This window comes from Grampus griseus (genome assembly GCF_964374135.1).
Source record: "Grampus griseus genome assembly, chromosome: 1".
NCBI classification, from domain to species: Eukaryota; Metazoa; Chordata; class Mammalia; order Artiodactyla; family Delphinidae; genus Grampus; species Grampus griseus.
Window position 1 is genome coordinate 34,272,005 of NC_139017.1, and position 15,384 is coordinate 34,287,388.

The window sequence follows — 15,384 nt, forward strand, 5'->3', positions numbered from 1 at the left end:
TACCTTACAAGGACAAAGGATGAATAAGTGCTTTTGCTAGAGGTATGTGCACAGCACCGGAGAGCAGGAGGGAGCTCCTACCCAGCCTGATGTGGAAATGAAACTAGGGTAGGAAGAAGCCAGGACGAGGTGGAAGAATTTCCAGGTAAAGGGACAGGGAGCAAAGGCACTGAGGTGTCAACATAGTGCTTTTGAGGGTATCACAAGCAGCTCACTGGTCTGGTGCAAGGAAAAGCGTATCCAAGGCATGTCTGGGGCTGGCTTGCCCTCAGCACAGGTAACCTCAAAAGGCTTTAACCAGGGCTTTCCTGGTGGCACAGTGGTTGAGAGTCTGCCTGCCGATGCAGGGGACACGGGTTCGTGCCCCGGAGCGGCTAGGCCCGTGAGCCATGGCCGCTGAGCCTGCGCTCCGCAACGGGAGAGGCCACGGCAGTGAGAGGCCTGCGTACCGCAAAAAAAAAAAAAAAAAAAAAAAGGCTTTAACCAGCATAGCAACGTGGTCAATATTTGCTATTTAGATGAATCACTGGCAGCTGGGCACAGGATGAAATGGAGACCAGTAGGGATAGTGAGACCAGTTGAAAGCACACTAAACACTTCAGGCTGCTATAAAATTAAGGCAGAGGGGTATTCAAAACAATGTGATAGCATGATAGGTCAAAGGCAAGCTCTGGAGCACAGGCAGGGGACGGCTGGTGTTTGTACCCTACTGCAAAATTCTAAGGCTAGGATATGCCTTAACCCACATATCCAAATTCCCAAAGCATGGGAAAGATCTGGTTGGCAACAAGACTCAGGAAAGATTTTTTTTTTTTAATTCCAAGAACAGGTAAACCTGAACTTACTTTGCCTCTTTTAAAAAACTCCCCTTTTTTGGTAGTAAAAGGGAATGAAGAGGCACATAGAGATTTAAAAGAATAACAAAGAATCAAGTCAGAAGAGGTCTTATAAATGTTAGGTTGATTTATAAGAGCTGCTCTGGGCAGTTAACACAGTTTGTTTACAATGAGTAGTTATCTAACTCTGAACATACTGTATGTACATGGCAATTAGAAGTTGTCATGGTAAGAAAAAACCATAGCCTGCCTGCTGCAGCCAACACAGAAACAGCCAGAAACAGTAGGGGAGACGTAGGGACAAAGGTGGGGTTTGTTTTTATTATAAAAGAAAAAAAAAAACTCCTCAGGAATCTAAACAAAGGAAGGGAATATTTCACACTCAGAGAATAGACACCAGGACACAAAATTACAAGTATTTTGACTCCAGACCTGTCCTCATCTCCTCCAACAGCAGACATGGGAAGGAGACAGCTGAAGCAAACAAGCAATTCTGTAAAACAAAGGCTTAGAAACCCTACAAATACAATTAAAATCTAAACTTGTTTTGCTTTAAAAAAAATTTTTTTTTAATATATCAAAAGGCCTGCTTTAGTGACATGCTAGTCCCACCAGAAAATAACCCCCAACCCCCCTTGTCAGTAACATGCTCAAGTTGACCAGCCAACTCATATTTCCAAACCCCTGTGTGTACAAGTACGTGTGTGTCTTTTGAACCAAAGCCCCAGGGCTCAGGTGACTGCTGCTGCTCCCGCGGGCTGACACAGCCAACCCGTGCCAGCCTCCCCAGAAGGGTGAGCAGGGCAGAGAAGCCCTGAAGTGGTAGTGAGGGGATGAGAGCCCAGTAGCCAACTTGTCAAGCACCCCCCTCCCCCCCGCAAAAGGAGACCAGACTACTCAACTCAAATTTGGCTCCCCGTGACCAGAATGGTTTTTACTTGCTAAGGAGAAAACACACATTTATCTGCACACCCGTATATATAATTTTTTTGTTTTTACATTTAAATATAAAAATACTACTCTGCTTTGTGTTATAAATGGAGGACCAAACAACATGGAACTCTTTCTTTTAACGTAGGGCTATCCATCCATTTATGCTGAGCTTGTCAGGGCATTCAGCCCCAGGCAAGGGAAGCACCACACTAGGAGATCTAGGGCATTTTCCCACCTGATTTCCCACCACTCCTTCTCCCCTAATTCTCACTTTTAATAGAAAGTTGGTTATAACCTTATAAGTAATGGAATTTCTCACCAAGAAAGGGAAATCCTAACCTTACCACAGAATCAAGCCCCCTGCCCCCCACTCAGCTACCACGCAGAGAAAGTCCTCCCCCTCCCTTCACAAATACTATGCTCTCTGTCCGGATAGCTATGCCTATTGGACAAACACACCTGATTAAATGGAAGCAGTGGTTATGTTTCCCCAACCCCACCCCGACTAACGCACTAGAAAGCTTCAGTGATAGGAAAAAAAATGGTGGGGGGGTAGGTGGGTGTGAAGAGATTAAGAACTTGACCCCTCTATCCTGGCCAAAGAAAGCAAGAGTGAGGAATAAAAAAAGACCTTGACATCCTGCCCTTTGAGTTAACAGCTATTATAACAGGTGAGAGGGGTGAGAGGGGCGAGAGTGGCAGCAGGATGTAGGATTAGGAGGGGTTTTGACGGCTGCAAGTCTAGTCCACTTAGTTTTTGTACTGGAAGGGCTCGTCGCCAGTTTCGTTGAGAAGACACGTGCGGATGAGGGCTTCTGTCACCGCAAAGGGGTCACAGTTGGCAGAGGGGCGACGGTCTTCAAAGTAACCCTTCTTCTCCTGGCCGACAGTCCGGGGAATGCGGATGCTAGCGCCACGGTTGGCCACACCGGCAGAGAAGTCGTTGATGTTGGAGGTTTCGTGGAATCCAGTTAGGCGCCGGGCGTTGTCCAGGCCCCCCTTGGGATCGTAGGCTCGGATGTGGTACTGGTGTCGCTTGCTTAGTTTCTCGATGGCCTCCTCAATGTACCTGGAGGAGACAGTTAAGATGAGGGTCCAACCTGCCACCAGGAAACTCGCCCTTCAAGGGCAGAGGAGCAGGTGTGGATCCAAGAATGGAGTGACTTATCTACCAAAGACTGTTGTCCAGGGTCTACTTCACCAAAACATGGCCCCAGGAGAACAAATTCTCCACAAGGGCAGCACTTTCCCTTGTAAGCTGTGTCTCTTAGTGCTCGGAAGAGTGCTAGACATGCAGTAGATGGCATTTGTTGAATGAAAAGATCCCGATCAAGGACTTTCTCCCACCCACAGGCATTGAATTCATTCATAAGCCTGTACGGTTACTAATTTAGTTCTTACTAAAGACTTTCAAATGCATTCATCTGTGTCAACTTTCCCCTATCACCATCCTTGAATCCTACTCCTAGAGTATTTTTGGGGTACTTTTCAAATAGAAACAAAATGACAGGATCAGAAGACAATTTTTGAAGCCAAGGGCCAAGGTACGAACTGAGAAGGCGGCTGACTCATCCCCGATACATCAAACCCTTGGCAAGTATTCTTGCAAAGAGAGTGAAACAGCCCCAGCAGGAGGCGGCACTCACTTCAGACCATTCTCCTCTCGCATGGCCTTGGTGCTGAAGTTGGTGTGGCAGCCGGCACCATTCCAGTTCCCAGGAATGGGCTTAGGATCAAAGGTGGCAATCACTCCGAAGTCTTCACACACACGATGCAAGATGAAGCGGGCCACCCAGAGATGATCTCCCATGTCGATTCCTTCACAGGGCCCTATCTGGAATTCCCACTAGAGAGAACGAGAAGACTGGCCTTTAAAACCCACTGCTCACCCCAACCCAGAAGCTCTGACACGTGCACCCTTCTCACCCCTACTCCAAGCCACCTTGAGGACTTTGGGTTAAGGAGCGGGGCCCCATAGCAGCCCTTGCTAGCAAAGTCTCCACTCGCCTCTAGGTGGGGAAGGTGACGGACTTGAGCCATTTACCTGGGCAGGCATGACCTCGGCATTCGTGCCCCCGATCTTGATGCCGGCATACAAGCAGGCCCGGTAGTGAGCCTCCACGATATCCCTGCCATAGGCTTTGTCTGCTCCCACACCACAGTAGTAGGGACCTGCAGAGGCGTCAAGATGGAAGGTCAAGAGGCAGGACATCAAGAAAATTCCTATCTATGTGAGATGCACGGCCCAAAGTCAGAAGTCAGAAAGCTCTCAACACTTGCTCTCTGGAATCACCATCCCTGCCTTCACCTGGAGGTGCAGGAGTGGAGTGCAGGGGGCCCTCCTGGCCACATTCTCAGTAGGGCCAAAGGTTTTCCCGCAATGTTAATGTCTCAACATCCACGTCCGGATTTGGGTAGCACAAGGGCTCTCTTTCTTTACGGTATTATTTCAGCCAAACTCAGGGATACTCCCTTAGCTTTTTGATCCACAAGGATTCAATCCCATCTCTGGAGAGAGAGACTTTCCTTGCTAATTAAGCACTTGGGGAGGAGCAAGATTCACCCCTCACCAAGGGGACTTACCTTGGGGCCCAGGGAAGCCGTTGGAAGGCCAACCAAAGGGATGCCCATCTGTGCCCATGAGAGTATATTCCTGCTCCATTCCAAACCAGGGGCGCTGGTTGCTCACCATGTCCATTATCCGTTTACAGGTGTGCCTTAAATTGGTCTCTAGGAAAAAGAAAGAGTCAACACACTATTAGAGACATATGGACAAATGTACTGAATCCCTGCATTGATGGGAAATACTCCTTGGACTCCAGGTACTTGAGATGTTGATTATAAGCTGAATTGACCCAGTGTTAACCTTTCTGTGCCCCCGTCGGTCGGTGTAAAAGGGGACGATAAGAGAAGCTATGATTATATATCTGCAGGGAGACTCTCAAAAGGCTTTATTTATAACTAAACTGGGTTACAACAGAGTCACATGGGAGTGGATCCAGAACAGAGCAAGTTTTCACCTTATCTGCAAGCTGGCTCCTTCCCAAATACCAAATGTCAGGCACGTAAACCCTCTATTCACAAAAGAACTGCTTCTAGCTGTCAGACTTATTCCTAGTTTCTCAAGCATTTAGAGCCAAATCTACAATTTTTATTGAGAGAATCATTTGCCTATTAAGAGCTTTACATTCCAGGTGAGCAGATAAAGTGCTAAGTTCTATAGTACTGGTTAGTACAAAAAAATAAAAATAAAATAAAATGTGACGAGCTCAACTGGGAACAATTTCTAACCCAGACCGGAACTTTATAGACTCATTATGGCTGTTTCACTATGTCCCAGGAACCATTTTAAGATCTCTACGTTACATCAAAGAAAACCCCCAACTTCGTTTTCCTAACAGCCCTGAGGTGGGTATTACAAGTCTCCATTTTCACAAATGAGAAAATGAGGCTCAGAGATGGTAGGTAGCCTGCCCAGGGTACAGCACAAGCAGCAAGGTCAGGAAACCCTGCTTGTCGACTTCAGAGCTCAGGCCCTTTACCACAATTTGATAATGCCTCTCAAAACAAAGACAAGTAAGGTCCAGAGTCACTAAGTGACTTGCCAAAAAGTCTCACTGGCTGAGTGTAGCAAGAGACTTCATGGACGTGAGACTCCAGCTGAGCTTAAAAAGGTGAATGGTGGAGAACTGGGAGCAAAGGGTATACCAGACAAAAACCAAAGGTGCAGTTACAGCAAACCTCAAGGCAAACGTATGTTATCAGTGAACCAAGATGCTCTTATTTTAGTCAGTGGACAGAGAAAGAAGACAAGCTCTCTGGAATGAAAAGGCAACCAATAACATACAATTCTTCTCAATCATTTGCACATATTAACTCAATTAATCCTCTAAACAACTTTATGAGACAGATTTCATTATTTTCCCCATTTTAAAATCGGGGAAGTGAAAAGTATAGGAGAAAAGTAACTTGCCCAAGTTCATACCAAGTAAGTGGCAGATCTAGAACTCAAACCCAACATTCTAACTTCAGAATCCATGTTCTTAAAATCTACAGGCAGGAGGACTGTGACATGCGGCACTCCCCCAGCAGATTTAGAAGAATCCAATGTCGTTTTATGGAACCAACAATGGGAGGATGGACCATACAACCTCTCTGAACAAGGAAGTTCAGGATGGAGAGGTCCATGTCCAATCCTTCAGACTTCTAAGACAGTTCTGAGGTAAGCTCGTCTTTCCAATACCGATTTTGGAATATCCTCTCCCGCCCACCTTTACAATTCATGGACTGGGGTGGGGTATCCATACCTATCCTATACACACCTGCAGGCTTTCGGTTGTACTTGAAGACTTCACAGAACACCAGCTTGTTGGGGTCCTTGCGGAAAGGGTCCCGAAACATGGCAGCAGGGACGAGATACATGTCACTGTTGGAGCCTTCGGATTGAAAAGTACTAGAGCCATCAAAATTCCACTCCGGCAACTCTGGGGTAAAAAAGAGAGGGGAAAATTATAGTTAAAACGCACAGGAACTTTTCAGATCTTCACAAGATCTGTACTCTCTTGTCCAGAAAGCCAGTGAGGCATGCATGACTGCCACTATTAACACACAAACCCTGATGTTTGCAGGTAGCCCTACAGTCCTTCCTATCTGAGTTCCAAGTAAGACCACTGCATCACTTTCCTAAAAGACGTAACAGTCACAAGAACAACCTAAGAATGACGTTTCCTCTGTAAATAAGTCTACTGGACACCAAGGAGACAAACTGGATATCACCAGTCAGTCAGTCAGTCCTCATTTAAAGTATTGAAATAGGAGAAATAAAGATTCTCTGAGAGCCAACTGTGTTGCTTCTTTCTCTAATTCCTCCCCCCGCTGTGTGACGGACTGTCCTAGTTCAAGTGGTGTCCTTATTTTAACAGATGAGGAAACAGACACTAGCCGGATGACTTATTCAATGGTGCTCCCATGTCACGTATCCACACTATGTTTTAAGGGCCAGTTCCTTCATCACTCCAGGTGACTATGAGTTCTCCCAAGGCAGAGACCAGACTCTCATCTTGTATTCCCAGGGCCTATCCAACACCTGCCACATAGCAGGTGCACAGTATATGCTTTATATTATAGTCATTCATTCATTTGCTCAAATGTGAACATTATCAGAAGAGTAACCTAACCTAAAAGCAGGTAAAAGATGATGGACCACGGTCCCTTTCCAGAAGGAGAGTGGCTATGGTTTGTTCTAGACCAAAAGAATGAAGTTGTCACAACTCATATAATAGCTCCTGTAGGATAAGCAATCAGCCAGCTTAAGAATTTCCAGAAGTGGCATCAACTAAAAACTAATGATGGCTGGTCCTAGAGACCACTTTAGGGTGTTTGTTTTGCATGTAGAACCTCAGTGACACATGAGTCTGAAACAGCATTCAAAGAGTTTGTAAAGTAGATGGCACAGTCAGGTTACAGCAGTGGTTTTCAAACTGGGTTCCTGGCGGTACCTTAGGGCCAATTAAGTAGGACTGCCCAAGTAAACAAAGTTTCCAACCCCTCTTGCCCCCAGACTTTGTCTCTTTTCCTTCAATATACTGGCTTACACGCAAGATTTCATTTAAATGAAGGGGTCCATTGCTGTTATGCTTGGAGGCAGTGTAGGAGCTTAATGTTGGTTGAATGAAGTCTGAAAAGTCCCGCCTTCAAAAAGCATCACAAACAGAGGCCAAATCTAGTGGCTTGGTCTCAGGCTGCTGCCCACCCTCACGCTGCTCCCAGCCAGCTCAGTCTCTCACCTTCTATACACTTGGGCTCACAGTCCAGGGTCCGGGTCTTGCAGCGCAGTCCTTCTCCAGTACCATCAATCCAGATATACATAGCTTGGACTTTCTCACCCTGAGGCAGGGACATGTACACCTGCTTGATGCCTTTGTTCAAGTGGGAGCTCGCCGAGGTGGCCATGGTGGAAGGTGTTCTGGAGAGAGACAAAATAAAATAAGAACACCAACTCCAAACAGATCCTCTGACGCAATAAGGACAACTAAATCAAGAAGCAGCGGGAGTGGTGGCCCCTCCCTATTTAACTTGCTTTCAGGAAGATTAAACTTTTATACTAGACAAAAGTCTCCTTATAAGCTTCCTCAAGCCAGAATCTAAACTTGTGAGCACTAAGCTCTACTTTTTGCAGTTTATCAGAGGTAGAGGAATTGTTTCATTTTTCACACTAAGATACTAGAGGGAGAAAAAAACCCCAAAACACAATGAAGATACAAAAGTTCTGAAACAGAAAGTCTGCCGAACAGACATCGTCTCCAAGTAAAATCCAGCCACAGAAAGGCTTGGCTACTATGATCTCTGGGTTAAGTCTTCCCTTTTCCTTACACCCCAGAGGATATCTCAGTAAAGAGTGCTTTTGAAGATTCCTCCACCCTTCCAAAAAACAAACACCCCCCCCATTTAGTTGGTAGGATGAAACAAGGGGGCTAGCTAGAAGCTTTAAGAGACTGGTGGCTTCCTAGAAGAACAGCAGTTATTACAATTACCAAGATGTAAAAATAGCCAATCCAAGTTGGATTCTAAGATACACGATGGCATAATTTGCATCAGTCTGAGGCAAAGTTCTCACTTCAGACAGGAGATTTAAGTTTGACCAGATTCCACCAGAGAGCTTTTCAAGTAATTAAGAAATTCCCACTTCTAAATCAAAAAGCTCTGGGGTTTCAAAAGCTGAGGCATGCTAAAAACTGCGAGGCTCCACCGCAAAACCAAACCCCTTAAAGAAGAGACACTGAAGCCACAAAACCAAACCTCAACATTAAGAGGAAACGTTCCACCCCTCCCTCTGCTGTCGACAGCCCAGGGTGGCTGGAAAGGGAACACACTGTTCTCCTCCAATGACTTGGGTAACTTTCTGAAGTACAGTGGCAAAGTTTCTATGGGCAACCGTCCATGTTTGCCCAGCTGAAAACATAACTGCTTCTCCCTCCAACAGCCTCACCCTTCTCCCCCCACCCCCCCCCCCCCGAAAGCGGAGAAGCTGTCTGTCAAGCAGTGTTAGCAGACAACCACTACCTTTGCCTACTCCTGTAGAAGACTTGGTCAGTCAAATCCCACCCCCGACGCCCATCCTGCCTTTAAAAGCCAGAGGGAGCAATCCCTGACCCTTTCAGCTCCCACTAAAAGCTATAACCCGGTCTCTGGCTTTCGTCCCCAACCTGTTACACCTCCAATTTCAAACCACTCTGTCTCCCTTTAAGCCTCGGATCCTGCTCTTTTTGGTGACGAGTTGCAATGCCAACAGCCTAGTCTACTATATCAACTGGTGCCGCCGAGGTGCCAAGATTACGTGGTGGGTGCTGGGAAGGATGGGATTCTGCAGTTTTTAGCTGTTTCTGCAGCTGCAGTGGGAGCCGGGGTCCTCATCCCTGCTCCTCACTCACCCCAGCCACATAAGGTCAACGGTATCGATGCCCTCCTTAGCCTTTCTCCTTTCCGAGTGGCGTTCGCGCCTCTCGTGGGTCTCCGGCTCTCGCTGGTCCAGGCACCGGAGGTTTCTGGGCGAGGGAGACGGAGAGGGAGAGGGAGTTGGAGAGCGGTAGGGATCGGACCGGGACGAGCTGGAATGCGAAGGCTGGTAGGTCAACGTCTCGATCTTGACTCGCAATTTCTCTCTGGCGTTCACTGAGTAGGCGACGAAGCCGAAGCAGTTGGAGGGGGACCCCGAGGACCGAGACTCCAGGTCGTCACCTTCGTTCATGGTCTTCTTCACGGATTTGCGGCCAGGGGAGGATCCCCGCTTCCCGCCCCCGGGGTGGTTGGGATAATCCACTTTGAGAGCAGCCCTTTCCCACAGAAAGGTCCCGAAAGTCGGCGCCCCGCCCCTTGGGCCCCCGTTTGGATCTCAGGGCCTAGCCGAGGGGGCCATCCCTCTCCAAGGACAGGGCTAGGAGGGCGGGGGATGGGGACATCCGCCAGAGGAACAGCGTGCCGCTGCTGCCCCTGTCCGGCCGGCCAGTCCTCTCCACCCGCCGCGCCCGCCGGCCATGCCGCATCCCGGGCTCCCCATTGTTCAGTCACAGGGGTAGGCCCCCGGGAGCCCGCGGCGGGAGCGGGCCGCAACACAGACGCTCACTGCCCCTCGCCTCCGCGCAGGCGGCTAACCGCGACGACCGCCCCAGAGCCCGCCTCCGCGGAGGAAAAGAGCGTGGCTTCAGCAGGGGACCACTCCATCCACCACGCACACCACATGGCCGAGCCGAGGGCGCCGGGCCCGGGCAGTGCCTCCACAGCTCGCCCTGCCGAGCGACATCCAGGGGCGGCGCTTGGGGCTGCAAGCAGCTGAAGGAAGATCAAAACAACTCCCCGCCCTTCTCGAAGCCCTGGCGACTCGCGCGCCCCGCCATCGCCGACCCAGACCCGCCGGGAGGCACGGGCGGCGGAAGCAAGCGGGAGGGCCCGCAGGCCGGGGCGCAGAGTAGAGGCTGGAGGTGGGAAGGGGCCGAACCGAGCTCAGCCGATCGGTCAGAGCGCGGCGGCTCGCGACACTTCCGAGCCCCCCGGGCCGGCCAGGCGCTTACCTGGGCGGCGAGCAGGCGGCAGGGTGGGCAGGCCGCGAGAGCGAGGTGCGGAGAGGAGAGGCGAGGAGGCCAGAAGAACTGCTTACACAGCCGGCTCTTCTCCCATTCTCGGCTCTGCAAGGCCGTCTGCGGCCCCGCACGCTTTATCTGCAGTCGGGGCCGCCCCCGGCGCCCTGATTGGCTCCCAGAGGCCCGGAGCCCAGGCGGATCAGCTGATGCGCGTCCCGGCAACTCGGCGATTGGGCGAGCCGCCGAGCGGGCGCCGCCGGGGTGGGGGCGAGCCGGCCCGGGAAAGAAAGAAAGGGAAAGGGCGGTGGGGGAAGGGGGTGTGGGGGAGGGGAGCGAGGAAGGGCGGGGCGGCGGCGGCGGCGGCGGCGGCGGCGGAGGGCCCAGTGCCTGCCGGGAAGGACCCCGCCGGCCCGGGCTGCCGCGCAGCGACGCGGCGCCCCCGCCCGCCCGGCCTGGGGCTGGCCCCGCAGCCCAGTATTGCATTCAGGTCGGATATTTTGCGGGAGAGTTCTCTCTTTTACTAGGTCACACTGCACGCCCCAGAGCTCCCAGAGGAAATTCTGACCCACGGGCACCCACTTTTGCCTTTTGTTGTTAGAGAACCCCCGGCCCCCTTTCCCGGCCCTCGGGTCAAGTTTGTGAGGGAGCTCGCGGGGTGGGGGAAGCCCTGGGCTCGCCGCAGCCGTGGCCAGGCGTCGGAGGGGGCGGCGCAGACGGGGCTGCCGGAGGTCTCTCGGCGGGTTTGGGGATGTGAACAGAAGTCTAGGATCTCACATTGGTAGTGAAAGTGCTGTGTTTTGTCTCATTCCATAGAAGGGATCCTGGCGGGCGGAGACACAAGTCGGGAGACCTGATTCTGCCTCTGCCACACCTGAGGCAATTCTCGCAGCCTCTGGGCCCAAGTTCCCTCATCTATAAATAAAGCGGAACTTCCCTGGTGGTGCAGTGGTTAAGAATCCGCCTGCCAATGCAGGGGACACAGGTTCGAGCCCTGGTCCGGGAAGATACCACATGCCGCGGAGCAACTAAGCCCATGCGCCACAACTACTGAGCCTGCGCTCCAGAGCCCGTGACCCACAACTACTGAGCCTGCACCCTACAGCCCACGAGCCACAACTACTGAGCCCGTGAGCCACAACTACTGAACACCACGCGCCTAGAGCCCGTGCTCTGCAATAAGAGAAGCCACTGCAATGAGAAGCCCGCGCACCGCAACAAAGAGTAGCACCCGCTCGCTGCAACTAGAGAAAGCCCGTGCGCAGCAGCAAAGACCCAACGCAGCCAAAAATAAATAAAATAAAATTAATTAATTAAAAAAATAAAATAAATAGAGTGGTTCAAGAAAGGACCTTAAGAGTCGCCCATCAGATTTGAAATTCTGTTCAGTAAAGCGGTTCAAGAAAGGACCTTAAGAGTCGCCCATCAGATTTGAAATTCTGTGTGCAAACTGTTTCCCGAGGACAGCTGAAAGGAAGGTGAAGTCTTGGCATCTCCTCTTCGAAGCTCAGGGTATGTCAAAAATTTAGAATTCCTGAAACGAATTCTGTCTGTTTTTGTTTGTCAAGTAATTTATTGCACGTTTTTGTAATATGGAAAATGAGAATCAGTACCCCTTCCTCCTCTCTCCTTATAGCCTTACTATGATAGTTGAGAAAACGTGTATGTGTATGTGAACACAGTCTTGAAGTGGATGCTTGTCAACAGATACACAATAACTATATATATATGTATACAACACATACACAACACACACGTGAATATAATGTTTTCATTTCTACCAGTGCTATTACTTGATCATACTATTTTTATTGCCTGAATCCATCTGATGGTGTCTAGCCTTTATTGCATCTTTCAAGAGCCCCAGTATTTGAGACTTCGAGGTTTTCTGTTTGAAGACTAAGAAGTCATGTTTCCAGGGCCTTTGGAAGAGGAAGGGAAGAAGTTTGCACTTCTGGTTATTTTTTGTACCACAAATATGGAAAAGAAATGTTGCCTGTGACCACACACACATAACTTGGCTTCTTTGGTCAACATCCCTTCCCTGTGAGAGTGTGTCTAACACTGTAGTGATTTAAAATGAGAGATGCAAGATTCACCTCAAACAGGGGCTTTTGGTATGTTTCAGACAGGTAACATTGTGGACCAGGTAAGTCGCCTTGCAAGTGTAAGGGATTCCATCCTTTATGTGATCCTTCGATATGATGGTTAAAAGCTGGGCTTCAGTTCAGGCAACGCAGGTTCAGATCTGGGCTTTACTTCTTACCAGCTTTGTGTTGGGGTAGGTACTTAGCCCTAGAGCCTCAGATTCCTTGCCTCCAAAATAAGAATAACGTCTACCTTGTATATTGTAAGGATTAATTGTGAAGGCACATGCATATAGTAAATTTTTAGAAAAGAGCAATAATAATTATTATAGGCCAAGATAATCTGATGGGATTGGATTCTTTCTTTCCCCACCACAACCTGTGAAGTACAACTTCCTAACTTCGTGTAATGCTCTACCGTTGGTTTTATGAGAGTGGGCTTAGACCTGGTAGCAAACTGAGATGTCTTCATTCCATTTCTTTCTGTGAGGTCTTGAGTTTAAATTGTTGAGGAGGGGGCGTGAGGGAGGGGAAGAGTCATGTTCTTGTTTTAGAAAATGTTAATTTCCAGTTGCCAAACTGCCAGAAGTGAACCAGAGCTTTTTACTGTACTCGTCACCACCAGCACCCGAGGCGGGGATGGCACACAGAATAGAAAATGGAAAAGTAGGAAGCATGTGCAGTTCTTAAAGCTTCTAGTCTGTGGGTGCCTGCCGCCCTTGCTGGTGTCTTAACCTCCCTGAGCAGCTTATTCATCTTAGTGTCCCCCAGGAGTGTCCAGGGTGAGTGGCCAATAACCGATGTTTGTTGACCACACAGAAATGACAGCGGCACCATCAAGAGAACATGTGCTTTGAGCTGCTTTTCCAAGAATGGAAATGGATTTGCTTTGATCCATTCACGTGACGGGGCATACTTTGTGAGGGTTAGGAAGGTAATACATGACTACTGAGTTTTTCAGGCAGAACAAGAGGCCTTGTCCCCCTTAGTCAGCACCATACTTACTTAACTCAACCGATTTAGGGCCCAAATGAGCCCAATGATTGTTCAGGGAACCTTAAAAGAGTATGAGGGAAGAAAAAGCAGAAGAAAGTCCTTAAACTAACTGGTTCGTCCCCAGAAACCCAGACTGTACTTTTAGAGAAGTTAGAAGTAGAATGGACTGTTTGATCCTGTTTGACTTTGCTGTGTCTGCTGCCCTTTGTTCTCTTTCTCCTTCTTCCCTAAATTGCTACCCGCCCACATTCTCCACTCGCTCCCTAAAAAGCATTAGAGCACTTGAACGGATGAACTCTTCTGTCTCCTGGTACACCCAGTATCAAAGCACACAGGGGATTCTGTTACGTGTGCTTTGAAGTCAGGTTTTTCTCTCTTAGAATAGAGCAGCTGTGTCCAAGGGGTGGGTGGAGTGGGAGAGAAATATCACAGGTAAAAATTTGGTTCCAAATCTGCAGAAATGACTGGGGACTGAAAAAAAGCATTTCTTCAGTGTTGTTCTGCTGCTTGAAATAAAGGCCTTGTCTTGGCTGGGCTTTACCTGTGAATTCTCTCAATTTCTTTCACTCTCTTTTAAAGGACCCATTCTCACTCTGCAGGTCGTAAGCCCTTAATCTAGTGATCTGAGCGTGCCTTCCCAAGGCCTGTGTGGTTGGTTGCCTTGCACTCATTGGAGACAAGATTTGGGGTAAGGCTCAAACGTACTCAAACCTTCAACCAGAACATGTAGTTTGGGAAATGGAGTTTTTCCAACATTTGAATGATTTCAGTAGGCATTGAACAAAACCCTTAACTTAGGCTAAAGAGACATAGCTGAGACTCAGGCTTGAGGAACACCCTGGAAACCCAACCCAGAATTATAAATTTTTTTTTTTCAATAAACCAACGCCAGTTCTTTCCAAAAGAATAGACCATTGTATATCTTAAAGCAAAACAAAAATAAAACAAAAGAAAAAAAAACAGCCTTGGAAGTTGATGTCATTACTCTTAAAGCACATTTTGGGGAAAAGCTGCAATTGACCAAGCCTTCAAATTTCACAGTACACAATTAAAGAAGGAAAGACCAGGTTTTACGTCAATTTGGTATCTAACACTGAACCCAGAGGAATTGTTCTTTATCTCTTTTCTGATTGTTTGATATTCTTAAGCTCAGGTTAGGAAATTAGAAATTCAAGTCTCAGCTTTTTTTTTTTTTTTTTGTCTGATTTGAGTTTTGTTGAAGGCCCCTGGAAACCATTCAAATATAGAGAACACTTCGTTTCCCAGCCTACACCTTATGACTGAAGGTTTGGGTCTGAGCCCTACCCCAAATCTTGTCTCTCATAGGAAACTGCTTGGAGAGTTGGGAGGAATTCAGTTCATCTTAGCTAACGACATGGTAAAATAAGTGCTACTGAGAAAATTACAGCTGTATAATTCTAGAATGAACCTTCAAATCATTCTAGCTGACCAGTGAGGAAGCTGAGGACGTGCTCACTTGCAGTAGCTAGCTGGATTCACCTTAGTGCAGCATTTCACAGGCTAATATGCTTCCAAGGTGCAATTCCCTTGAGAGCCTTTTTCTGTTGCCCTTCCTTCAGCCTTCTCGGGCTGTGGGTGATGCATTCCTGGGCCACCACCTCTAAACTCCGAAATCCCTACTGTACCCACTAAGGAAAGTACCCAGTCCAGGAACCAACTGGTTTACCTCTGAATCCTGCATAGTGGCTTACCCAGTACCTTACATACAATGGACATTCAATATATTCTTTGTGAATAACTAGATTACCAGGGAAAAAATTGCTGTATGACAGGTTCTTTTTAAAGGAATCTTTGGAGATCATTTTGTGTATTTAATAATCTGTTTCGTTGTTTTGTGAATGTGGGATCTTCACAGATAAATTTTCTTCCTATTCTCAAGGTATGTATGGATTTATCTTTGTTCTCTAGATTGATTGGAACATTATTGAAGCTTATTTA

General features: G+C 48.3%; 2 protein-coding genes across 3 annotated transcripts in view; one reads left to right on the plus strand and one right to left on the minus strand.

The window, feature by feature from the left end:
• Window positions 1-1,131: 1,131 nt before the first annotated feature.
• GLUL (glutamate-ammonia ligase) lies at window positions 1,132-10,483 on the minus strand. 2 transcript variants are annotated; one of them, XM_082649886.1, is made up of 8 exons: window positions 10,337-10,471; window positions 9,200-9,313; window positions 7,556-7,734; window positions 6,092-6,253; window positions 4,353-4,499; window positions 3,814-3,941; window positions 3,416-3,615; window positions 1,132-2,838 (listed from the first exon to the last, which is right to left on the minus strand). In XM_082649886.1, exons 2-8 carry the CDS (start codon window positions 9,208-9,210, stop codon window positions 2,520-2,522), a joined length of 1,146 nt encoding a protein of 381 aa, XP_082506012.1. In that variant the 5' UTR covers window positions 9,211-9,313; window positions 10,337-10,471; the 3' UTR covers window positions 1,132-2,519. The 2 variants fall into 2 exon arrangements, with proteins under 2 accessions (XP_082506012.1, XP_082506011.1); XM_082649885.1 differs by lacking the exon at window positions 9,200-9,313 and having other exon boundaries at window positions 10,337-10,483.
• Window positions 9,227-15,384, plus strand: part of LOC309820800 (uncharacterized protein) — a gene marked incomplete at its 5' end in the record, with an annotated part of 129,731 nt that continues 123,573 nt past the window's right edge. Inside the window, 3 exons of the mRNA XM_082651804.1 lie at window positions 9,227-9,343; window positions 9,672-10,246; window positions 11,159-11,854. Of these exons, the coding sequence (XP_082507930.1) occupies window positions 9,227-9,343; window positions 9,672-10,246; window positions 11,159-11,267 (801 nt within the window). The 3' untranslated portion in view covers window positions 11,268-11,854. The remainder of the gene's footprint in view (window positions 9,344-9,671; window positions 10,247-11,158; window positions 11,855-15,384) is intronic.

Excerpts from the sequence above, each read along its gene's own strand:
- GLUL (XM_082649886.1), bottom strand. Across the intron at positions 4,500-6,091 it reads GTACAACCGAAAGCCTGCAG|AGACCAATTTAAGGCACACC; the intron begins GTGTGTATAGGA and ends TCTTTTTCCTAG. Across the intron at positions 3,942-4,352 it reads CGGCTTCCCTGGGCCCCAAG|GTCCCTACTACTGTGGTGTG; the intron begins GTAAGTCCCCTT and ends ACGCCTCTGCAG.